At 42.2% G+C, this 27421-nt stretch overlaps 1 protein-coding gene across 1 annotated transcript in view; it reads right to left on the reverse strand.

Annotated features, from left to right (window-relative positions):
- LOC112237339 (aryl hydrocarbon receptor) overlaps positions 1-27421 on the reverse strand; it is a 50615-nt gene that overhangs the window by 17969 nt on the left and 5225 nt on the right. Inside the window, exon 2 of the mRNA XM_024405930.2 lies at positions 25803-25990. Coding sequence (XP_024261698.2) covers positions 25803-25990 — 188 coding nt within the window. The remainder of the gene's footprint in view (positions 1-25802; positions 25991-27421) is intronic.

Here is a 27421-nt window from a genome sequence, read left to right on the forward strand (position 1 = left end):
TAAACAGCCCAAATGATACCATTTGTTTTGTTTTAAAAATACTTTAAGGGTTTCTTAACATGATCAGTGTTCTGGCTGCGGAGTGGCATTTCATCCACAGTGGAAAAGCCTGATAAGAAAACAAATTCCACTATAGTGAAATGTTGGAAGTGCTTCTAACAATAGGAAAATCAAAAGCTACTCTATCTGTGGATATTGGGAGGTATCGTATAATCCAAGTCAAATATGTGACAAATAAAATGTTAATGTCTTTTTTATTACGTAGAACACAGACTTTTATAGACAAATGTCTCAGATCACTTTAAAAAAAAACCTGTCTAAGACCTTCTATGCTATCTCTACAAATCTTTCAAGTTGCCAATCATTTTCACAATAGTATTTGAGGAGTCTCACATACTCTAGCAGTCTGTATCTGTGGGTACACGTCAACAAACATTCTAGGGTCTTGTCCGTACTACACAGAGTGCACCCCTCTTAAATCTGTGATCACCCTTCATTTAAGCAACGGACCAACGAGGTTGATTGACCGGGGATGTTGTGAAATGGGAGTGACAAGACGCCACTGGTCTGTACCTGAAACACTGTGTGACATTTCCAAGAGAGCTACAAAGCCTGTTAAGACAACCACTTCCAGTCAGGGGATTACAAAAAGTGACTTTTGGCATGGCCTCAGTCATAAAAGGAAGGCTGAGATCCCACTGCTTATGTTGTTAATGGCACATACAACGCCCGGGGCGAGAAACGGCAGGGAGTCTGTAACTTTGTTATTACTGCACAGCATTTCAAGGGAGCGAAAGAGCGAGAGACAGTGTGTGCCAAGCTCGTCTACTGGCATTCAGCTTGTCTGTTTGTTTTGGCTGTGCCGGGCCTGTGCCCCCTTTGCCAATGTGAGTGAAGTGCCACATCAGCAAGTTGAAAAGCTCCCAGAAAGTTGGTAGACCACTGAAACTTGACTCATTGTTTACAGCCTCATTTATCTCAACATCCAACCCCTTCCCCCACTAGGGGGCTCCACTTGGTCACATATACACATGCTAGCAAAATTGACCCATCTCATTATCTTTCCTTATTTTTCCTAAAATCATGCCCAATCTACATGATGCACACTCACACACACATTACACACACACACGCACACACACACACACACACACACAGCTCAGTCCACCTGAGCCCACCCAATCTATGTGAGTTTAAAGAGTAAATCCCCACAGCTGAATGGAGCTTTTGTTTCCCCCTGGTGTCTGAGTGGCATGCATCATCAGTCGATGAGCAGGTTCTGACCTGCAAAACAGCTTCAGAGCGAGAGAGAGATGGGGAGAGAGAGGGAGAGAGTAGAGAGAGAGAGAAAGAGTGATGTCTGTTGTAGTAATGTACAGTGTGTTCATGTGCTGTACAGTCTGAGTGAATGAGCATAGGAGTTACCATAGGACAAGAGCACGTGACGGTTTACTACACTGACGGTTTCCTATTGGGGGAAGCATATTAAACCTGGTTTGTTTTTCTTTGAGGTGGTTTTTCCAGCATTAGGCCTGCAGTGTTCTTCTGTAATCAGTAGATTTACTGATGTCTTTGGAATTGTTCTATACCGTCTTAGTTGACTCAATAGATAACAAAACCAGTTTAATCTGATTTAATGGTACAAAAAGAGAGAGAAAAAACCTACAAAGTGCATGGGACTGTCTGGGACATACAGTTAAATTATGTTCATTATTTGTGGCTGCAGGACTGACAGCCAGGGATGCTCCTCAACCAGAGGATGTCTGTACATCCCCTTCCCACTGACCCTCCTGACCCCACTGTGTCTGGTTCACTGGGGAGCCCGATTGGGTCTGCTGGGTCGTGGGACCCCCTCAGCCCTCTCCGTCTCAGCCTCAGGAACTCCACTGACCTCCCCAGTCTGGCAGCCAAGTGGTGGGCCAGGACTCAGGAGCAGCACAGGAGAGCAGTAACCGTACAGTACTGCACAATGCACCGCCACACATAACATAAGTGCAATAAACGCTAGCAGTTAACAATGGAAAAAAGAAGAAGAAAGAACACAATGCACTGGGAAAGAAAACCAGACTCAAAACACACAGGGCCCACTTACTCACGCAAACAGTGAGGAGGGCAACAAAAAAAAAATAGGATGTGTTGGATCGTCCAGATTCTGGCTTGGATTGGCCTGCCTTGCACTGTGTGTTTTGGAGAGATTGCCTGTCTATGTGTGAGAGAGGCGGCAGGGCTACACAGTAGGTAGAGGCAGTGTGTTTGTCATTAGGTCTGATATTTAGTCTGTTTTCATTTGTTTGGTCGTTTGATGCACAGCTTGGTTTGCCTGGTAGCTTGTTCAGAGACTTGAGCCTGAGCAGCGTTCATTATGTGTGTGTACTTGTTAATGTCTGTTTCTAGATGGACATGACTTTATGTGAGCATGTTAGCATTCACTTATGTGTGTGTTGTACTGTATGTGTTTAAGTTTGTGTGCTGTGTGCGCACTTTCCAAGAGGCAGGCAGGGGGGTGTGTGCTCAGGGGGCCCCTCTCACCGCTAACAGCGTTGCGTGACTAGAGTGGACGGATGGGCTGGGGAGAGGCCACATCCTGGGATTTTCCTGCGGCAGCTGCTCAGATAAGGGAAACGCTCTTGTCGGTATTGCTTACAAAAGCCCTAGGGGCCCATGCGGGAGGAGGATGTGTGTGTGTGTGTGTGTGTGTGTGTGTGTGTGTGTGTGTGTGTGTGTGTGTGTGTGTGTGTGTGTGTGTGTGTGTGTGTGTGTGTGTGTGTGTGTGTGTGTGTAGGCTGCTAGATCAGTCCTGCAGCTTTCAAATGAGAAAACCTGTCTTTTGGCACAGACCCAAGGTTTAACACAATCAAAACCCGACACTGCCAGATAGTCGGCTGGACTGTTTTTGCAAGCGTCATTTTGTGTGGTCTCACACGAACACTGCAAAGACGTCTGGCAGTCATCCAGATCCTCACAACCCCTACAATGTTTTCTCTGTGCTTTTTATTTTTCAGTTCAGCAAAGTCCTGACAAATACATGTAAAAGACGGCACGCTGTTATCACTCTTGTCCTTCACACAGTCAGCTACCTATGCAAATACCTTCCCATAATACCTGCATTGTCTTTTAGGAAAACAGATTAGCAATGAAATAAAAGACACATTTGCATCAATGTGCTAATAAAAGCCACAGCTTTTTCAAAGGGCCCTGAATGGACCTACATACAACCAATGGGCCACCACCCATATGAAAGCACACATGATTTGTTGATTCTTCTAAAAGTCGAGTGTAGTGAAAAGCCTATTTAGCGTCCATGTCATCACAGCATGTGTTGACCTAGCATCCACCTTCATCCACGGCCCCTGCCATTGGTTGAGTCCTGTTATAAATCCAGGTGATTCACGTTAAATAACAGTAAGTGCATACATGATTAAGTTAATGGTTTGGCAGCAGCTAATGGTTTGGCACACAACCCTACTGTAGAATAGAAAACAAATCAATCTCCCTTACTGCCCTCCAAGTGTTACTAAACTTGCAGCAGATGTTTGATAACGATATCTGATATCTTCATCCACCCAATGCTGTTTAGCTAGACTGAAGAGGAGGACATTTTGACCCTTTTAAACCATGGCTGATTGTCCATGAAAGTGTTTTTCAGTATGCCTGGCTATGAAACCCAACACCGCTCTGACAGGGCATTAACCACCAGCCCACTGTGGCCTCCTCTGTCTGTTACAACCACCATTATAGGATTCTATAACAGTGAACATGAGCTTCATTCCAGGCAAGACTTCCTTGTCATTCAGTGTAAGAGGAACTGGTATAGCCCTTCAAGAATGTGATATCTTCTCAACGGATTATAATTAGCTGAAATTAACATTTTGAAAAAGAGAGGGAGTTAATACAGCTGGTTCGGCTATTTAGGAGAGATCTGTCTGCAGTATATTATGTACAGTACATGGAAGACGTGACTTGATGGCCCATTATAACTTATCATGTGCAATGTTGTGCTTAGTAGTGCCTGAAGAACACACTGTATGCATACTTAAATCTGGACACTGACTTGCCTAGTTAAGAAAAGGTTCAATAAAGAAAATGTAATACAAAATCTGGACACTGAGACAAGACAGTAGATTTATGAAAGAAAGACTGTGCTAGCCAGAAAGAGAGGCTGAGTACGAGCTCTAACAAAAAAAAGTGAAAGGCTGAAAGGAATGCAGTTGACGGGACTGGGACTGACAGAGAGTTTATAAAAGGCAGATTGCGCAAGAAAGAGAATTAACGAGTATAAATGAAAGTGCACGACGTTGTCGTAGAGAGAGAGGGGCTGTGAGAAGCGCAGTGCCAGAAAGAGAGGGGGAGAAATGAAAGCATGCCAGCTATGCATAGGGGAATATTATCTTGATTTGAAAACATTTAGTTCCAGCAGATCCAGTACACAGATCTCTGTTCTCACGCAGATGTGCAGGAAGTGGCAGGCAGGGACATCATGCACCCCAAAAATCTGAACGGGAACAACAGCTGGTAGGTGGTCCGGAGGGGGGCTTTGAGAATTTTGCATCTTTTGAACACCTGAAACGGCCTTTTCCTGCAATCTAGAGCCAAAATCATTATGCTTAATTCTATCTAAATAAATATGTCTATTTTTCAGTATATCTATATATACTGTACCTCTTGAGTTGTCTGTATCCTCCTGATTGGTGGTTTTGTTTTTTTAAAGAAACAAAATATGCTTCTCTGCATTCTGCTAAATTCTGATTAAAGGTTGAAAGGAATGCAAGTCTTAATTCAGTACATTTAGTTATTGCTGGCTTTTATAAAGTCTACCAACCTTGCCAGCAGGCATGCCAGCTAAAATAGTTACACAAGCTAGCTACTTTAACTTGATTGATAGCCTGAAAAGGCTTCTTGTTAGCTAGTTATGAGGTTGGGATATTGGGAACCTATCTGGGCTAAAGACAACTTCATACAATTGCTAAGTTTCCAGTAGTATTACAGAGAATAATCTAAATCCATTTCTATTTTCAGATTTTTTTTTTTAACAGGACAAATCTGAGGGGGCACATGCCGCTATGGGCATGAAGCCTGTGGGGGTGGGAATAATGACACAGCGAGAGCCAATGGGGTGAGCTAGCTGCCCTATAGGGCCAACCCTATGATACTCACTTGATTAATGTTTCTGTTACTTCCATGACTGGAGGGAAAGGCAACATCGTCTGCCTTTTCCTGTCATAGTACAGTGCCACAAGCTGTTCTCTCCCTTACCGTCGGGCAGACGGTATCGGAGGATGACCAACAGGCTCAGAGACAGTGTCTATCTGCAAGCCATCAGACTGCTGAACACGTGAACTCTACTGACCACCTGCTCTGATTCTCCGCACCTTAGCACATCACAATTGCTGCTACCAGACTTATTATACTGCTCAATTTATACATTTGCACCCCATCCCCCCCTTCCCCAAAACACATGTACCCCTGTATATATTTAACTATTTGTGCCTTTCTGTATTATACTTATGATATGTTTATACTATTCTACTTCCATTTACTTTTATGTTGTAAACAAATGTCTTGTTGTTGTTGCATTTTTCGAGAAGGAAACTACAAGTAAGCATTTCTTTAGACGATGTATACCATGCGTATCCCATACATACAACTAATACAACTTGAAACTTGAAGTGTAGTTGAGGTACTTGATATTGGTACATTTCTTGGCTATAAGGCTAAAGTTAGAATTGGTGGTCAAGTTAGAATTGGCCATCGTCTGAAGAATCGTTGTCAGTTCATTTTCATAACCCACGAATGCATGTCCAGGCTCGACTCCAACACCATCATTACGTTTGCAGACGACACAACAGTGGTAGGCCTGATCACCGACAACGATGAGACAGCCTATACGGAGGAGGTCAGAGATCTGGCAGGGTGGTGCCAGAATAACAACCTATCCCGTGTAGACCGGGAGCATAGACTGTTCTCTCTACTACCGCATGGCAAGTGGTACCGGAGTGCCAAGTCTAGGACAAAGAGGCTTCTCAACAGTTTTTACCCTCAAGCCATAAGACTCCTAAACAGGTAATCAAATGGCTACCCAGACTATTTGCATTGTGTGCCCCCCCCAACCCCTCTTTTTACACTACACTCTGTTTATCATATATGCATAGTCACGTTAACTATACATTCATGTACAAACAACCTCAATTGGGCCGACCAACCAGTGCTCCCGCACATTGGCTAACCAGGCTATCTGCATTGTGTCCCACCACCCACCAACCCCACTTTACGCTTCTGCTACTCTCTGTTCATCATATATGCATAGTGACTTTAACCATATCGACATGTACATACTACCTCAATCAGCCTGACTAACCAGTGTCTGTATGTAGCCTCACTACTTTTATAGCCTCACTACTGTATACAGCCTGACTTTTTACTGTTGTTTTATTTCTTTACATACCTATTGTTCACCTAATACCTTTTTTGCACTATTGGTTAGAGCCTGTACGTAAGCAATTCACTGTAAACTTTGATTTGATTTATGTTACAAGTACTACTTTATGGAGAACTGCATTTGTTTTTTTACCTTTATTTATCTAGGCAAGACAGTTAACAACAAATTATTATTTACAATGACAGCCTAGGAACAGTGGGTTAACTGCCTTGCTCAGGTGCAGAGCGACAGATTTTTACCTTGGCCGCTCGGGGATTCAATCTTGCAACCTTGCGGTTACTAGTCTAACCACTAGGCTACCCTCCGCCTCATGAAAGATAACTAAGCCAACCTGGATGAGGGGTTCATCCAAGTAAATAAACAGTGTTAAGGCACCATTCATAACTCAGTATGAGAGACGCAATGAACAATTTGAGTTCTTCTCCGTGTCTGTTAAAAAATGATGCTTGATGGGGGCACAATCTAGGATAGGAATCTTCCTCCTTGGCAAAAGTAAATATGATCTGGCAACCCAAACTAACTCTGTGCCTGGTGTGCTCTAGATATCACACTGCCATACTGATCCTTATGACCTTGTATGCAGTTGATCAAAGCTGGGAGAAAGAGCTCATTGTGCCGAGACGTACGTACGTACGGGAATAGTTTGAAGACAAAAAAAAAAAAACATGTTGAAATTGGCCCATATCTCCCGTCTAAATTTAGCCTCTCAGATCAGATAGTGTTTGGTTGAGATGGTAGTGAGTAACAGCGGGAGGGGATTAGGCTATGTCTGATAGAGTGTGAGTGGTAATGGGGGTTGATATTCCTTCTGTGACCTGCCCTTTCAGAGAAGAGAATTAGGGTCAAAGAGAGGCGTGTTAGGTTGTTGCATGAACTCCATGGCACACCGACAGACATATCAGACAAAATAGAACTACTCTCCCAAAACAGGCCGCTTCTTGTTGTTGTTAATGTCATGCTTGTTTGCATTAGACATGTTTTGGTTTTCTTCTGAATTCTTTGCTGTTCTAGAGGAAGGATGATGTCGCCCTTCATGGCTTGTATTTTGTTTGCTGATATTTCACAATTCTTCAATGCTTTGAGAGAGATATGAATCACAGAAAGACTAATATATCCTCCATTTTTTTTTTAATCATTGCCTGAGAATTCTCTATAAAGTCTCTGAAATGGTTCATAGTCCGTTGATTATAGTTTTAAATAAACAGAGTGGTCCTCTGTGGGAGTTGTTAAATGTCAGCGTGTAAACCATGGTAGCAGGCCAGCCTGAAGGAAGCCAACAACAACACAAAGGCAGACAATGAGAGGGTGAAAGAGCACAACAGCAGTGGATCTACTAAACATTGGAACACCACCTGCCTACTTCAGGTCAACCTTCCAACATAAGATGAGCAATCATAATCTATGCCCTTATATAACACAAGTTACCCAGGCGATATCTGAATCAAATTGGATTATTTTTGTCCGCTCCAAAAAGGTTGGCATTTAGAAGGACTATTATTTATGCATGTGTCCTGAGCAGAATGGTGTGCAGGTTCAAACGCCTAAAGTTCTTATGATCCAAAATAAGGCAGAAAATGGGAGTATCGTGTCGGCAGTGGGACCCAGATCATAACCCTTAAACCAAATTTGGTTAGTAGAAATGAAAACATCATTAAAACGACTTCCCAATGGTCGTTTGTATTCTCACGCTATACTGAAAGGCGAGCCATAGAGTGAGAGCCAACAGGCAATTGTTCAATGAAAATAAAACCTGTCACTTCATTAAAATGGTCTTTCCTGGAGATGTTGATATTGGGTTGACAGGTGAATTACACTGGGGTTTAAAGAGAGTTTTACCCAAAACAGCTTGTCCTTCAAGAAAATAGACTGATGATCAGTTAATCATGATTCAATAACAAACAACAAGACTTCTCCAATACAAATGCTCTTGCCTCTCCCAAGTAGAAGGCTTTTAGACGTTTTTACCCCATTCTCAAATGATTGTGTTTTTGACAAGTGTTCTTATTGTTGTGATACACTTTGACCTTGTTTGGGTTGGTCGGTTTGTGCCAATGTGGGTGCTTTGTGGACATTCCTAAGACATAGAAATGAACAGCGAGCGATTTGACATCAACAAAGCAGCTATAATGGCAAACAGACATACTGAGGATTTTTTCAATTAACTTGAAAAGACGCTCCATTATTTGCTTTTTTTTACAATGACACACAATGTGCCGCCAGGAGAATGTCCTACAAGTGTTCCAAAATATCTAACGTTACCTAATAAAGTCTCGATACAAAGCCAAGACACACATACAATATGCCGTTTTCAAATCAGTTCGGGCCATTTCAGCCATTTGAAAAGGAATTTGAAAAGGATAAACAAAGACACACACATCAAGCTTTCATAAATGGCCCTTTAAATGTAACTAGCATCCTTCAAATATATTTGGTTCTGCCATTTCTCTCCCAAACCGTTTACAAGATCTTTATCAGGTCCTAAACCTGCCCCCACTTGAGCTCTACCAGTGTTTGTTTTGACTGGGGGGAGCAGTACAGAGTAGACCGAGCTGGCTGATACTATCTGTATTGTTGCCCAGGCAAAGACCCTCTGAAACTATGCAGTGGACTTGTTTTTGTGCTTCTATATCTGTTGTGATTCTATTCACCAATGGCATGAGGATCAACACATTTGGTCAATCTGAGAATTAAGAAAAATGCTCCTGTGAAAATAAAAAATAAACATATTTTTGTGTATAATAAAATTGTGTGCAATGTTTTCACCAGAAAACGTACGATGGAAAAGGCTGAATCCTTTCCCTAGTGTTCTACACTACCAGTCAATTGTTTTAGAACACCTACTCATTCAAGGGTTTTTCTTTATTTTTACTATTTTCTACATTGTAGAAAAATAGTGAAGACATCAAAACTATTAAATAACACATACGGAATCATGTAGTAAACAAAAAAGTGTTAAACAAATCTAAATATATTTTGTATTTGAGATTCTTCAAATAGCCACCTTTTGCCTTGATGACCGCTTTGCACACTCTTGGCATTCTCTCAACCAGCTTCACCTGGAACACATTTTTCCAACAGTCTTGATGGAGTTCCCACATATACTGAACACTTGTTGGCTGCTTTTCCTTCACTCTGCGGTCCGACTCATCTCAAACCATCTCAATTTGGTTGAGGTCGGGGGATTGTGGATGCCAGGTCATCTGATGCAGCACTCCATCACTCTCCTTCTTTGTGAAATAGCCATTACACAGCCTGTAGGTGTGTTGGGTCATTGTCCTGTTGAAAAACAAATGATACAGTAGTCCCACCAAGCCCAAACCAAATGGGATTGCTTATTGCTGCAGAATGCTGTGGTAGCCATGCTGGTCATGTCACATGTGACTAGGGTGGGCATTCTATGTTTTGGATTTCTGTGTTGTTTGGCCGGGTGTGGTTCTCAATCAGAGGCAGCTGTCTATCGTTGTCTCTGATTGAGAACCATACTTAGGTAGCCTTTTCCCACCTGTGTGGTGTGGGTAGTTGTGTTCTGTTGTGTCTGCACCAGACAGAACTGTTTCTGTTGTTTTCTTTATTGTTTGTCTATTCAGTGTTCAGTTCAACGAATAAAAGATGATCACCTACCACGCTGCACCTTGGTCCTCACCTTCTTCCACCAACGGCCGTTACAGGTTAAGTGTGCCTTGAATTCTAAATAAATCACAGACAGTGTCACCAGCAAAGCACCCCCATACCATAACACCTCCTCCTCCATGCTTTACGGTGGGAAATACACATGCAGAGATCATCCGTTCACCAACACCGCATCTCACAAAGACACGGCGATTGGAACCAAAAATCTCCAATTTGGACTCCAGACAAAAGGACAGATTTCCACCGGTCTAATGTCCACTGCTTGTGTTTTTTGGCCCAAGCAAGTCTTTTCTTCTTATTGGTGTCCTTTAGTAGTGGTTTCTTTGCAGAAATTTGACCATGAAGGCCTGATTCACACAAACTCCTCTGAACAGTTGATGTTGAGATGTGTCTGTTACTTGAACTCTGTGAACCATTTATATGGGCTGCAATTTCTGAGGCTGGTAACTCTAATGAACTTATCCTCTGCAGCAGAGGTAACTCTGGGTCTTCCATTCCTGTGGCGGTCCTCATAAGAGCCAGTTTCATCATAGCGCTTGATGGTTTTCGCGACTGCACTTGAAGAAACTTTCAACGTTTTTGAAATGTTCCGGATTGACTGACCTTCATGTCTTAAAGTAATGATGGACTGTCATTTCTCTTTGCTTATTTGACCTGTTCTTGCCATAATATGGACTTGGTCTTTAACCAAATTTGGTTATCTTCTGCATACCACACCTACCTTGTCACAACACAACTGATTGGCTTAAACACATTAAAAAGGAAATACATTTCACAAATTAACTTTTAAGAAGGCAAACCTGTTATTTGAAATGCATTTCAGGATGATACCTCATGAAGCTGTTTGAGAGTATGGCAAGAGTGTGCCAAGCTGTCATCAAGGCAAAGGGTAACTAGTTGAAGAATCTCAAATCTCAAATATATTTTGATTTGTTTAACACTTTTTTGTTTATTACATGATTCCATATGTGTTATTTCATAGTGTTGATGTCTTCACTATTGTTATACAATGTAGAAAATAGTATAAATAAAGGAAAACCTTTGAATGAATAGATGTTCTAAAACTTTTGACCGGTAGTGTAGGTCCATACTATACTATTCTGTGAGATTTTCAACTTCACTACATAACACAGTCTCTGGGAATTCAACCCGGCCGACGGAAACAGAGACAATGAACGACATCACAATGAATATCAAAGCTCTTTGAATACTTTACAGTGTGGACCATGAGACAATGCAATGTGTGATGATGCAATCTGCTATTGCCAAGTGTACAAATGACCCACTTTCCGGCGTCTATTGTTCAATCATATCAAATAAAGAATGAAAAACGACAACAATGCAACTGAGGCCCTTTAATCACCGATTCAAAGTCGCTAAGCCCAGTTTTTAAAAGACCATGCCACGCAAGGCTAGAGTTGGCATGGACACTGTGCTCTTTAAACTTGTTGACCGGTTGGGGCTGAGACAAGTGTGCAAGGTTTCAGGTGCTGCATGTCCATAACATGTGGTTGCCAAAGGAGTAGGGGCAAAGGGCGAGGGGTTACATTGGCATGTATTGTATGCCCATAAAAATGCCACTAATAGCAGTGTACAAATTATGCTGCATTGGGCAGGTGCCACTATGTCTCTGTTCCTCCAGCACATGATAATAATGGGAAAGTAGCCTCACGGTGTCAGGGAAAAAACCTGCCCATTGAACAAATTGTTAGGGTTCAAATGAAGATTTTTGATTTAGTCTAGTCTATGTCATTTTGACTAAAATATCATCAAGTCTTAGTCAAATTGTTGTAATTTGAATAATGATTTAGTCTAGTTATATTCAAAATGACAAAAACAGTGAGAAATGTTTGTCAACCAAATGCCCTTTCAAAGTCTCCCAGAACCTGCCATTGATGCTGTTGTGTTGTGCATGCTTCACTGTAGGGATGGTGCCAGGTTTCCTCCAGACGTGACGCTTAGCCTTCAGGCCAAAGAGTTCAATATTGGTTTCATCAGACCAGAGAATCTTGTTTCTCATGGTCTGATAGTCCATTATGTGCCTTTTGGCAAATTCCAAGCGCGCTGTCATATACCTTTTTACTGAGGAGTGGCTTCCGTCTGGCCACTCTACCATAAAGGCCTGATTAGTGGAGTGCTGCAGAGATGGTTGTCCTTCTGGAAGGTTCTCCCATCTTCACAGAGGAACTCTGGAGCCCTTCTCCCCCGATTGCTCAGTTTGGCCGAGCCAGCAGCCAGCTCTATGAAGAGTCTTGGTGGTTCCAAACTTCTTCAATTTACGTCAATGCGGCAGAATTGTTTTGGTACCCTTCCACAGATCTGTGCTTCAACACAATCCTGTCTCTGCGATCTATAGACAATTCCTTCCACCTCATGGATTGTTTTTTTGCTCTGACGTGCACTGTCAACTGTGGGACCTTATACAGACAGTTGTGTGCCTTTCCAAATCATGTCCAATCAATTTAATTTACCACAGGTAAATCAAGTTGTAGAAACATCTCAAGGATGATCAATGGAAACAGGATGCCCCTGAGCTCAATTTCAAGTCTCTTAGCAAAGGGTCTGAATACTTATGTAAATAAGGTATTTCTGTTTATAATTTTTTATTTTTAATACATTTGCAAAAATGTCTAAAAACCTGTTTTTGCTTTGTCATTGTGGGGTATTGTGTGAAGATTGATGAGGATGTTAAAAAACTTTTTTTTTTTTAAATAAGGCTGTAACGTAACAAAAGGTGGAACAAGTCAAGGGGTCTGAATACTTTGCAAATGCTCTGTAAATCACTGACTTCCATGTGCACAAACATACATAGCCTTGTCCTATCAACATATTTTTCTGCATAATATCCAATTATCTTCCCAACAACAGAAATATGACAAACATTAGGAACACCTGCTTTTTCCATGACATAGACTGACCTGGTGAATCCAGGTGAAAGCTATGATCCCTTAGCAAAGTCACCTGTTAAATCCACTTAAATCCACTTCAATCAGTGTAGATGAAGGGGAAGAAACAGGTTAAATTAAAGAATGATTTTTAAGACTTGAGACAATTGAGGCATGGATTGTGTATAGTATGTATGCCATTCAGAGGCTGAATTGGCAAGACAAAATATTTAAGTGCCTTTGAACAGGGTATGGTAGTAGGTGCCAGACCCAACAGTTTGCGTGTGTCAAGAACTGCAAAGCTGCTGGGTTTTTCACGCTAAACAGTTTCCCCGTGTGTATCAAGAACGGTCCACCACCCAACCAACTTGATACAACTGCGGGAATCATTGGGGTCAACATGGACCAGCATCCCTGTGGAACGCTTGTAGAGTCCATGCCCCGAAGAATTGAGGCTGTTCTGAGGGCAAAAGGGGGTGCAATTCAACATTAGGAAGGTGTTCTTAAACGTCAATACAGAGACGAAGCGGAGTTGCAATTCACGTGATGTATGTGGCAGGGTCTATAGACAATCACGTAATACAAAGGGAAAACCAGCCACGTTGTGGACACCAACGTCTTGCTTCCGGACAAGCTAAACACCTTCGCCTGCTTTGAGGATAAATGTGAGGACAGACGCTGGGAGACGAGAAGCAAGTACAGGGAGTGAATATTTAATCAATAACAGACATGAAACAAATCATGGACAGTGTCTGAACAAGGGAAACAAAATGACATTAATGCTGATACGGGGATCAAACTGAGGAATAGACAGATAAAGAAGGGGCAATCAATAAAGTGATGGAGTCCAGGTGAGTCCAATGAAGTGCTGATGTGCGTCACGATGGTGTCAAGGTGTGTGTAATGGTGGGCAGCCAGGCGTCCTCGAGAGAGGGGGAGCGGTAGCAGGCATGACAATAACAAAGTGCCACCGACGCGGCCCGCCACCAAGGGCTGTGGGCCCTCCTTCTCCGTGGTCGACGTGAGTAAGACATTTAAGCGTATTAACCCTCGCGACGGCATCCCTAGCCTTGTTCTCAGAGCATGCACATACCAGCTGTTTACGGAGATATTCAATCTCTCCCTTATCCCAGTCTGCTGTCCCCACTTGCTTCAAGATGTCCAACATTATTCCTGTACCCAAGAAAGCAAAGGTAACTGAAATAAATTACCATTAAATGAGTAGCACTCACTTCTGTCGGCTAGTTAAAGATCATATCACCTTACCTGACACCCTATACCGACTTCAATTTGCTTACCGCCCCAATAGATCCACAGACGATGCAATCGCCATCGCACTGCACACCGTCCTATTGCATCTGGACAAGAAGAATACCTATGTGAGAATGATGTTCATTGACTACAGCTCAGCATTCAAATCAAATCAACTGGGTCCTGGACTTCCTGACGGGCCACCCCCCAGGTGGTGAAGGTAGGAAACAACACCTCCACTTCACTGATCCTCAACACAGGGGCCCCACAAGGGTTCGCCTTCAACTCAATCATCAATTTTGCAGACGACACAACAGCAGCCTGATTACCAACAATGACGACACAGGAAAGAGGTGAGGGCCCTGGGAGAGTGGTGCCAGGAAAATAACCTCTCACTCAACGTCAACAAAACAAAGTATCTGATCGTGGACTTCAGGAAATAACAGAGGGAGCACGCCCCAATCCACATCGACGGGATCGCAGTAGAGAAGGTTAAAATCTTCAAGCTCCTCGGCATACACATTACCAACGATCTGAAATGGTCCACCCACACAGACAGTGTGCTGAAGAAAGCGCAACAGCACCTCTTCAGCCTCCTGAGGTTGAAGAGGCGCTGTTGCGCTTTCTTCACCACACTGTCACCACCACTAAAACCCTCACAAACTTTAACAGATACACAATTGAGAGCATCCTGTCGGGCTGTATCACCACCTGGTACAGCAACTGCACCGCCAGCAACCGCAGGGCTCTCCAGAGGGTGGTGCGGTCTGCCAAACGCATCATTGTGGGAAAACTACCTGTCCTCCTGGACACCTACAGCACCTGATGTCACAGGAAGGCTAAAAAGATCATCAAGGACATCAACCGCCTTGAGATAGGAGCTGTTTCTCTGTCTCTTTGTCGCAGCTTTGATGCACCTGTACTGACCTCGCCTTCTGGATGGTAGTGGGGTGAACAGGCAGTGGCTCGGGTGGTTGTTGTCCTTTTTCTACTATATTTTAGTCAATGCCACTCCGACATTGCTCAATCAAATTTACTTTTAGATTCAGGTGTATTGTTGTGAGCTGTTAGATACTACTGCACTGTTGGAGCAAGGAACACAAGCATTTAACTACACCTGCAATAACTTCAGATAAATATGTGTATGTGACCAATACAATTTGATTTGATATGAGTTAGATAATACACATTACATACAAAACAGACACACACAAACAGAGAGAGAGAGAGAGAGAGAGTAGCACAATCACATGATGGTGCCGCAAAGTAGTATGGGTCGTACCTCGGTCACTCGCATAATTTCCATTGTTATCAACCCTCCACAGACGCCACAGTGGACGTAGTGGAGTCACTAAACCTCAAGTCCAAATCGAGTCCCAAGTCCCCTGTGCTCGAGTCCAAGTCCGAGTCAACAATGGTCGAGTCACGAGTTGAGTACCAATCCCTATGGCTGAAGTCCAAGTCTCAGTGCTCGAGTCCTGGTCCAAGTGCTGAAGTCTGAGTCACTGGGTCCACTTTGACTCAAAATAAAGCTATTTACACAGTCAGATATAGTGTAATGGCAAGAGGAATTTAGTCAATAAATTGTTTGCTATTCCTTTTCATTACTTTCTGTGCCACCAAATGTTTGCATATAGTCTAATGGTAATGATACCAGGGCCATGTTCAGTTGCGAAACGTTCTTGAACGTTGCAGATAGAAATTCAGAGGCATTTTTGTTCTACATAGCATAGTTCTATCTGAACGTTCCAATAGGTTGCATCCTGTTGAACGCACCTCAAGTTGTTAGCAATAGTTAGCTAATGAGGTAACATGACTGAACAAGGTGTAGCCTAAACAAATGGTTTATGGTCCGGTCCGCAAGTAGCCTGGTTTTAGAACGGCCTGCAATATGCTTTATGAATGTAAAATGTGGCCCGAAAATGCATGATAGAAAGAAAATAAATTAATGCTGGTATTATAGGTCATATCTTTTGAACAGTAAGGGCTAGAATCAAGCAATCTTCTCTGAGAAAAAAAGGGAGACTTGGCAACATTGGCTACAGAACATGGCTATGAAATGTAGTGCGGAAAGTGGGAGGGTTGAGCCAGACTACAAATTCAAAGACAGACAACTTTATATACTCAACAGAGAGAAAAACATAGCTAGACTGTTATATTAAAATTAAACTCAATGCTGCTATTGTATTTAATTTTGTAAAGCAGCTTGTGTTTCTTGACCAGGCAAAGGGTATCTAAAGCAAAGGGAAGCATAGGAGTCCCCTGCGCAATCTGAATAATCGGAGGCAGAGCGGAGACTGTCTGGCCACACTCATCGCTTGCTCCCCTGCAGCTCACGAGCTGATGTAGGCTGTGTGTGTCTGGTGTGGCATGTCCTTTCTACTGCTGAACAGAACTGCGCTGAGCTGCTGTGCTGCTAATATTAATTGTGCTTATCACTGAAAAGCTCTCAATCTCTCCAAAAACTCTTGTCCAGTACACTTAGTTGTCAGATTTAGATAATTTTGTCTCGTCTTCTTTTAGTCAACTAAAATAAATCAAATGTTTAGTTAGAGTCTTTTTTTCAGGGTCTTTTGAATCAGTTATATTCTCATCAATTGCCACTGAAAAATGTTTGACAAATATTTTAGTCACTATGTTTGATGACAAAATAAACACTGACACACACAATTTACACATACTGTCACACCCTGATCTGTTTCACCTGTCTTTGTGCTTGTCTCCACCCCCCTCCAGGTGTCGCCCATCTTCCCCATTATCCCCAGGGCATTTATACCTGTGTTCTCTGTTTGTCTGTTGCCAGTTCATCTAGTGTGTTTTCCCATCTTCCTATTTCTTAGGTTCTGTTTCCTAGTTTTCTCAGTTCTGACTATTCTGCCAGGCCTGACTCTGAGCTTGCCTGCTGTCCTGTACCTGCCTGACTCTTACCTGATCACGAACCCCTGCCCTATCCACCTTCTGTGTCTGCATTTGGGTCAAATCCTGAGCCATGATACATACAGATAACTGCCAAAATAAAGAAACACAGAGGCATATGAGGGATACAAAGTATATTGAAAGCAGGTGCTTCCACACAAGTGTGGCTCCTGAGTTAATTAAGCAATTTACATCCGATCGTGATTAGGGTCATGTAAAAAAAATGCCCAGTTGCCCATTATTTTAAATACCATGGCTACTGTAGAAGAAGAGATCTCTGCGACTTTGATAGAGGTGTCACAAAGGAACATAGCGGGCCTCTTGAGCTTTATGGCAGAATGTAGATTTCCCTCTAAATAGACATTCCCAAAATACATTATTTTTCATGAGATGGCCATTAACAATAACTAGGAATGCTGCATAGTTCTTGAAAGGGACGGGATTTTTTGATAAAAATAGTTATCAATTGCTGACGTGTACTCATTTTGATGACATAAGCTCGAGTACATAGTACAAATATAATGAAAATATATTCAACAACTGTGGGTGAATAGGGCTTGAAATGACTGAAATGCTTTCTAAATATATTAGCAATCAAATTATAAATGAATTACTATAAGATTTCACTTTTCTTATAACTATAGAATAAATATGATCATATTTAGTGAAAGTACAAATTTGGCCCCATTTCATATAACTGATGACAGAGCATTTTCTACCAAGCCTCCTCTGAGCAACGCAGAGGCACCATTCTAACGTCTGCAGACTCGTTATAACTTCAGTTTTATGCAAAAGGTCATTTTGTCCCTCTGTGACCAAGGGAAAGTGGTCGTGTTTCAATTCTACAAAATGATGTTGAGAGTATCTATTCAACTTCCTGTAAGCCAAGTGAAAGCCCAGACTCACTGAAAGTTCAACAGTATGATGTTTGTTCCTCCACTCCCACTTTGGGACAGGGATGTTTTTCCTGTTGAAAAGGGACTCCCAGGAGGGAGGATAGAGGAGGAGGTGTGTGCCGGGGCCGGGGGATAGGGTAACTTTTTGAACCTTGACCTCTGACTCTGAGTGCAGAGAGGAGAGAGGAGGGGAAGGGAGCTGTCTCATTATTTTAATTCTTCTGCCACTCATTCTTTTCCAAATTGTTAAAGAATAGAGCCACTTAGGCATTGAGCATCAAAGAAGTGTAGACACTCAACAAACCAACTGTGTATGAAGCATGTATAGCTATCATCCATTGTGTAGTAAAAATACCTCCTACAAGTATCTAAAAAAAGTCAGGGCAGCTTTTCTACTCACTACCATCTGTCTGCGTGATTTAGAGGTGCCAACAAAATGCCAGAGGAACAACACAACTGAGAGAGAGAGAGATTACACAGATCCACAAAGTATTTGAAAACAAATCCAATTTTGATAAACTCCCATATCTACTGGGTGAAATACCACAGTGTGCCATCACAGCAGCAATATTTGTGACCTGTCGACACAAGAAAAGGGCAACCACTGAAGAACAAACACCATGGTAAAATACAACCCATATTTATGTTTATTTATTTTCCCCTTTTGTACTTGAACTATTTGCACATTGCTACAACACTGTATATAGATATAATATGACATTTCAAATGTCTTTATTATTTTGGAATTTCTGTGTGTATTATGTTTACTGTTTATTTTTATTGTTTATTTCACTTTTGTTAACTATCTACTTCACTTGCTTTGGCAATGTTAGCATATGTTTGCAATGCCAATAAATATCTTAAATTGAGAGAGAGAGAGAGAGAGAGAGAGAGAGAGAGAGAGAGAGAGAGGAGAGAGAGAGAGAGAGAGAGAGAGAGAGAGAGAGAGAGAGAGAGAGAGAGAGAGAGAGAGAGAGAGAGAGAGAGAATTGCCTCCCTCACAGACACCTTTATCATTCTCCTCTTTATCCACTTTAACAGTGCAGACCAGAATCATCCTTCAGGCCTTCATAGCTCACCTGTGTAATTAAACATGAATGGAACACAGTTTATGAATCACCGGGTCACACGCTTACCCCACGCAAAGGTGACATAAGAACTTCTCTATAACAGGGAATATAAATCATATCTCATGTGGGAGAGAAAGGGGTGAGAGGGCGCAATGACATATGAGGAGGAGTCAACTCTCTTTAGGAACGTCATCACCTCTGGTTTGAGATGAGCAGAGCTGTGATTCGTCTTTCAACACTTTCAAACCGATCCATTCTTTAAATCAGCGAGTCTTACACTGTACACAGACCAGGGACTTTCCAGAGCTAAATAGAGTGTGAGAAGAGAGGGATACACTTTAAATAACTAGTTCTAACAGCTCATAAATCTATGGGATGTGAGCTTGTCAATGCCTAGCCCACTACAGGACCTCATGTTGGCGCCTATGGCGGTAGAGGTTGAGGGCTGAGTTATTGAGGATTTACTGAGAATGTGAAGAAAGAAGTCATTGGTTTTCTAAAGCTGAAACTGCCCATCGACGCTCACCAATGGCCAGGGTTATGGTTCTGGCCAGGGTTGAGAGTATAAGAAGACATGGAGACTGAGAGGATATGGTGGCTGTGCCAGAGGAGCCAAAGTAACTGACTCAGCAATTCCTCTGCCAACGCTCCGGCTTTGATGTCTGTTAACCCTCAATGGCTGCCATGTTGAGGTTGTTGGAGTTGGTTTTTGAATGATTGGGCATCTTATGAGTCACTGGACATTGCTCTGCATGATGTAGAAGCAAACATTTGGTATGTGACTGTCCCGATCCCAGTCAATCATTGTTAGGTAATATGGGCCAGTGGCCAACACTTATGTAAATTCCACCTCTGCTGTGCTCAACACTCAATTTATCGATATGATTAAGTGGCAGCCTGTGATGTTTTAAGTAGTATCCATTACTTTTTTTATTGTATAATATGTTGTGTGATTTGGGTATGTGATTCCTCTGGGGAGGGGGGAGTAACGTAACGACTGTTGAGGATGTGCTCTATCAGATTCCTAGCATGCCATGCACTCTTAAGTAGCTTTCTCTCGCCAATGTGCCGAGAGCAGTGAAACATACCTGTCTGTTTCAGGACTCTTTCCTTCCGATTATCATCACCACAACAACACAAGGTAAAAAAAGAGTTAAAGATTTGATGATCTGAAATTCCAAGAAAGAGAGTTGGAGAGATGGACCACGATGACATACATCCGAGATACAGTACTGGCTCGTCTCAGGAATTACGTTAGCCATTGCCTGTTTATGTAAGTATTTTTATAGCCACGTTCCCTATTATAGCCATGACGTAACAGAGAGATTCACTGATGTATGGTATTGAAACTATACAGCATGATAACAAAAACATCCCGTTAATGTTGTCTACCAAGTGCATTATTGGCGACACGTTTGTTGTGTCTGCGTCGAAAGTAAAAATGGCCCCAAAGGCTTCAAATATTTAGGTGACCCAGGTTAGACAAACAGAGTGACAGGGGCAGGCCTGGGCACATTTCTACAGATGCAACAACATCTTGATTTATTCATGTCCGCGCTCTGAGGCTGTCCTGCTGCCAACCCACTCGGGGAGTGCAGACTTTCAACAGTACATAAAAATAGTCACGGAACAAGGAAATACAAGATAGCGCTTTCAGATGTGTTTACAAATGGCCCTTGTTCAGGGAAATTAGCTGGAATCAGGGCCTATCGTGCCATAGTAGGATTGTTGTGATTCTGGGAGCCAAAGGAAGGCCTAGTACTGCTGTGTATGCTGCGTTGGAGATTCTAGTTCAATTGTTGTCATGTTGTTATGTCCTGGGTCAGCTGATGCTCTGCAGTCAACCACACAACGTTTCCTCTAGCTTTTCCTCCACAAGAGTCTTGGGTTTCTTACGGCATCTTTGTATTCTCCTTGGGTTATTTTCACACTGACAGCATGTACACAACACCATTTATTCACTCTGTCCTTAACTACTTTGTAATACGGAGACTGCACTAATCTTTAATGACATATAAGTTCTTAATTGTCTGTTGACAGTGCTTGACTTGGGATGGAAGAAATGCAGGAGCTGTCTTTTTCCAAGTGAGACCATTAGATTATGTTAACCGACATTCACACCTTACGTTATGCTATAGAGATCTCTGATTCTTCACTGTAAACAGTTTACATATTTTCCATGACTTCTCCATGACTTAACAAAATGTCATGACTATTATTATAACCTACATGAAAAAGTAAGTCTTATTGACACTACAAAGCTGCTGTGTCTGATCCCACGTAGACCTACCACCTCCTGCTGTTGTGCCCTTGATCAAGGCACTTAGCCCCCCACATACAGTTGAAGTCAGAAGTTTACATACACTTAGGTTGGAATCATTAAAACTCGTTTTTTCAACCACCACACAATTCGTGTTAACAAACTATAGTTTTGGCAAGTCGGTTATGACATCTACTGTGTGCATGACACAAGTAATTTTTCCAACAATTGTTTACAGACAGATTATTTCACTTATAATTCACTGTATCACAATTCCAGTAGGTCAGAAGTTTACATACACTAAGTAGACTGTGCCTTTTAACAGCTTGGAAAATACCTGAAAATTATATCATGGCTTTAGAAGCTTCTGATAGGCTAATTGACATCATTTGAGTCAATTGGAGGTGTACCTGTGGATGTACTTCAAGGCCTACCTTCAAACTCAGCGTCTCTTTGCTTAAAATCAAGGGAAAATCAAAAGAAATCGGCCAAGACCTCAGAAAATAAATTGTAGACCTCCACAAGTCTGGTTCATCCTTGGGAGAAATGTCCAAACGCCTGAAGATACCATGTTCATCTGTACAAACAATAGTACGCAAGTATAAACACCATGGGACCACGCAGCCGTCATACCGCTCAGAAAGGAGACGCATTCTGTTTCCTAGATATTAACGTACAGTGGGGCAAAAAAAGTATTTAGTCAGCCACCAATTGTGCAAGTTCTCCCACTTAAAAAGATGAGAGAGGCCTGTAATTTTCATCATAGGTACACTTCAACTATGACAGACAAAATGAGAAAAAAATCCAGAAAATCACATTGTAGGATTTTTTTATGAATTTATTTGCAAATTATGGTGGAAAATAAGTATTTGGTCACCTACAAACAAGCAAGATTTCTGGCTCTCACAGACCTGTAACTTCTTCTTTAAGAGGCTCCTCTGTTCACTCGTTACCTGTATTAATGGCACCTGTTTGAACTTGTTATCAGTCTAAAAGACACCTGTCCACAACCTCAAACAGTCACACTCCAAACTCCACTATGGCCAAGACCAAAGAGCTGTCAAAGGACACCAGAAACAAAATTGTAGACCTGCACCAGGCTGGGAAGACTGAATCTGCAATAGGTAAGCAGTTTGGTTTGAAGAAATCAACTGTGGGAGCAATTATTAGGAAATGGAAGACATACAAGACCACTGATAATCTCCCTTGATCTGTGGCTCCACGCAAGATCTCACCCCGTGGGGTCAAAATGATCACAAGAACGGTGAGCAAAAATCCCAGAACCACACGGGGGGACCTAGTGAATGACCTGCAGAGAGCTGGGACCAAAGTAACAAAGCCTACCATCAGTAACACACTACACCGCCAGGGACTCAAATCCTGCAGTGCCAGATGTGTCCCCCTGCTTAAGCCAGTACATGTCCAGGTCCGTCTGAAGTTTGCTAGAGAGCATTTGGATGATCCAGAAGAAGATTGGGAGAATGTCATATGGTCAGATGAAACCAAAATATAACTTTTTGGTAAAAACTCAACTCGACGTGTTTGGAGGACAAAGAATGCTGAGTTGCATCCAAAGAACACTACCTACTGTGAAGCATGGGGGTGGAAACATCATGCTTTGGGGCTGTTTTTCTGCAAAGGGACCAGGACGACTGATCCGTGTAATGGAATGAATGAATGGGGCCATGTATCGTGAGATTTTGAGTGAAAACCTCCTTCCATCAGCATGGGCATTGAAGATGAAACGTGGCTGGGTCTTTCAGCATGACAATGATCCCAAACACACCACCCGGGCAACGAAGGAGTGGCTTCGTAAGAAGCATTTCAAGGTCCTGGAGTGGCCTAGCCAGTCTCCAGATCTCAACCCCATAGAAAATCTTTGGAGGGAGTTGAAAGTCCGTGTTGCCCAGCAACAGCCCCAAAACATCACTGCTCTAGAGGAGATATGCATGGAGGAATGTGCCAAAATACCAGCAACTGTGTGTGAAAACCTTGTGAGGACTTACAGAAAACGTTTGACCTCTGTCATTGCCAACAAAGGGTACATAACAAAGTATTGAGATTGACCAAATACTTATTTTCCACCATAATTTGCAAATAAATTCATTAAAAATCCTACAATGTGATTTTCTGGATTTTTTTTCTTCTCATTTAGTCTGTCATAGTTGAAGTGTACCTATGATGAAATTACAGGCCTCTCTCATCTTTTTAAGTGGGAGAACTTGCACAATTGGTGGCTGACTAAATACTTTTTTGCCCCACTGTATTTTGGTGCGAAAAGTGCAAATCAATCCCAGAACAACAGCAAAGAACCTTGTGAAGATGCTGGAGGAAACAGCTACAAAAGTATCTATATACACAGTAAATCGAGCCCTATATCGACATAATCTGAAAGGCCACTCAGCAAGGAAGAAGCCACTGCTCCAAAACCGCCATAAAAAAAGCCAGACTACGGTTTGTAATTGCACATGGGGACAAAGACCGTATTTCTTTGGAGAAATGTCCTCTGGTCTGAGGAAACAAAAATAGAACTGTTTGGCCATAATGACCATCATTCTGTTTGGAGGAAAAAGGGGGAGGCTTGCAAGCCAAAGAACACCATCCCAACCGTAAAGCACGGGGGTGGCAGAATCATGTTGTGGGGGTGCTTTGCTGCAGGAGGGACGGATGCACTTCACAAAATAGATGGCATCATGAGGATGGAAAATTATGTGGATATATTGAAGCAACATCTCAAGACATGTCAGGAAGTTAAAGCTTGGTCACAAATGGGTCTTCCAAATGGACAATGACCCCAAGCCTTCTTCCAAAGTTGTGGCAAGATGGCTTAAGGACAACAAAGTCAAGGTATTGGAGTGGCCATCACAAAGCCCTGACCTCAATCCTACAGAAAATGTGTGGGCAGAACTGAAAAAGCTTGTGCAAGCAAGAAGGCCTACAAACCTGACTCAGTTACACCAGCTCTGTCAGGAGGAATGGGCCAAAATTCACCCAACTTATTGTGGGAAGCTTGTGGAAGGCTACCCGAAATGCTTGACCCAAGTTAAACAATTTAAAGGCAATACTACCAAATACTAATTGAATGTATGTAAACTTCTGACCCACTGGGTATGTGATGAAAGAAATAAAAGCTGAAATAAATCATTCTCTCTACTATTATTCTGACATTTCACATTCTTAAAACAAAGCAGTGATCCTAACTGACCTCAGACAGGGAATGCTTACGAGGATAAAATATCAGGAATTGTGAAAAACTGAGTTTAAATGTATTTGGCTAAGGTGTATGTAAACTTCCAACTTCAACTGTGGAACTGCACTGTTAGTCATATGTTGTCAACATCTGGTCAACCCCCCATATGGAGAGCTCCTGGGTGTGCAGGCTTGGCTTTTTCAACATTACAACCAAAAACTTTTATCTTTGTAAAATGATTCCCTCATTCAATAAATCACGGATCAAATGGACAAGGTAGACTACTTCAAGCACGATATCTAACTCGGCATGTTAATCTATAAAGCTCAAATATTCATGTTTTGGGGGAGATCTATGCACAGCAAGTTATTTGTCAATTCAGTTACATGGCTACTGTTTAATAGAGGGGAATCCCAGCTTTCCAATGGTACAGATTTATTTAGGCTCTACCGTGCCAGTGGAAAGGCAACAACAAAATGAATGCTTAGTTAGCTATAGTTAACTAGCGACATAACTGCTACAAGTTATGTTTTGAATTGGTGATCAAGTTAGTCTGTCATTATTTTATACCTGCTGCTGTCGATCTTAAATAAATACAAGCATTTCGCTACACCCACAATAACATCTGCTAAACATGTGTATGTGACAAATAAAATGTAATTTGATTTGAAATGTTGCGCTCTCTCTCCTCGGGCAATGGCCTACTCGCACTGGCACACATGCAGAACCACAGACATATACTGAAGGGTCATTCCTATAATGGCTGATATGTCGTTTTACTTTTTTTTTTTAATTGATTGATCATATTTAAAAGTGTGCCTTCATGAATTACATGAACAACAATTATTCAACTAATTTCCATGACCTTTGATGACCTTAAAAACCATAACTTGACAACTTGGTACAGCGCCTCATGTCATTCAGGCTGGCACATTTTCAATCTGGTTCAATCTCAAACAGCCTACTGTCACTCACAGATTCACAGACTAGCTGAAAATAAACTCGAACAAAGCGGAATCAGGAAATGAATGCCTACTCTCCATTGCTATTCAATGAAGATCCCACCTTCATTCCGCTTTGGTCAACCTTTTTGCCTCGGTGTGTGAATCTGGGCCAGCGATAGGCTACTTTGCTTCTATAGAGGAGCTGGTACACGGTTCCCCAAAAATGTGAAGTGCCGGTATGGCGTTCCGGACAGATCCGGCCCAAGTCAAGCAATGTTTGTTTGATTAATTTGGTACTTGACTGGCACTTGAGCTGACACTCACCTTTGAAGAAGCTCTTGACCTTCAAGTACCCAACGCTGAGGCGGAGCACGGAGAGTTTGTCCAGGCGAGAGCACACATCCTCAGGGAATGGTAGAAGGCCCGTCAGCCTGTCCAGCTCCCCGTTCAGCCGATCCCGGTGGCGTTTGGAAGGGTTCGACTTGACCACTTCTGGAGCAGGGGTTTTCTTGCTGAGGGGCAAAGAGACATTATCGCTGTTGTTAGTTTGTTATAAAATGCACTGTACTTCATAATGGCCAGTGTACACATCACACTTTAGACTTTAGCTTACCTAAAATATGTCAATGACACATGTTATTATAGCTAAATGTCATAAGCTTTAAATGCTTGGCAAGAGTGACATCCACTAAAACAGCTTCCTGTGATGAAATAATAAGCATGAATCATTTAACAAAGGAAACATTTCGTAACACTTTCATAAGCAGAGGGGAACAGGAACTTTAAAAACTAAATGAACCAAGACCGACTCACTTCAGTCATCCTTGCCTGCAGGCCCTGCCAGGGCATAGCATTTTCAGAGTTTGGGGTACGATAGGGAGGTACAGTTCGTAAACAATTTGTTATTTTTTGAACAACTTCAATTTCTTTTTGCATTGCGACTCTTTCATTTTAGTTGTTCATGTGACCTGCTGCTGGCCGTAATGAGTCCTACAGCAGGATTAATACGAGCTCCCCCAGCTCAGCGGCTCCTACCAACAACTGTCTATCACGTGCACACAGAAAATAGTTCATGCTGCAGACCGCATAGAGAAGGAAAAGGCATATATAGAACTCATAACTGATTACATGGTGCAAAAACGAATGCAATTCATTGATTATTGTTTGTTATTGATGGACACAGCTTTCTACCCAAACATACATAGGCTGCCTCTGCTCAACACTCGAACTTGTGAACGAACTAATCATTTGGGGGGCTTCTGGAGTTTGTTGTGCTAATCTCCCTCGCACAGTCAAGCAATGGCATTACGTCAAGAGTCGTTCACAATCTAGTCCGTTTGCGGCCGCAATTAGAACTTGTTTCAAAGGTATCAAGAAATAATATTTGTATTTGTATGCCTAGCAATCACAACTGTACATAGTTTGAAGCACACTTTCAGAATTCTCAGTCACAAACGACAGCTCCAATAAGCCCCCCGTGGCGAAGTAGAGGCTTGTAGAATCATGATTCTTTCACGTTTTTAATCCATCGTTCGCCGGTAGTGGGTCCTGCGTGCTCTAGGCATTACTGAATCAAATAAACAAATTCATGTTTTTTTGACTGAATGAGTTGAAAAGTCGGTAAAAACACCCAAACTTCCCATCACTGGTGTATGACACACTAATAAAAACATGAACAGTATCGAAACCCAGTGAGCAATAGTGGTGCGCCGCACACAGTATTGAAACCCACTGAGCAATGTGGTACGCCACTCTTGCCCGAAAGCAGGAAAGACGATGCAACTCATAAACGTGACTAATAAACATAGTGAAGCACACTGTTTTATAATGTGAGTCATCATGCATCATTAGCCTACTGAGATAGGAGTCAGACGAGACAATCGCAGCGCCTGAGGCCAGAGGGATGGCCTGCTTTAAGTAGAAAAGCATTGAACACCCTACAG

This window comes from Oncorhynchus tshawytscha, linkage group LG03 (assembly GCF_018296145.1).
Source record: "Oncorhynchus tshawytscha isolate Ot180627B linkage group LG03, Otsh_v2.0, whole genome shotgun sequence".
NCBI lineage: Eukaryota > Metazoa > Chordata > Actinopteri > Salmoniformes > Salmonidae > Oncorhynchus > Oncorhynchus tshawytscha.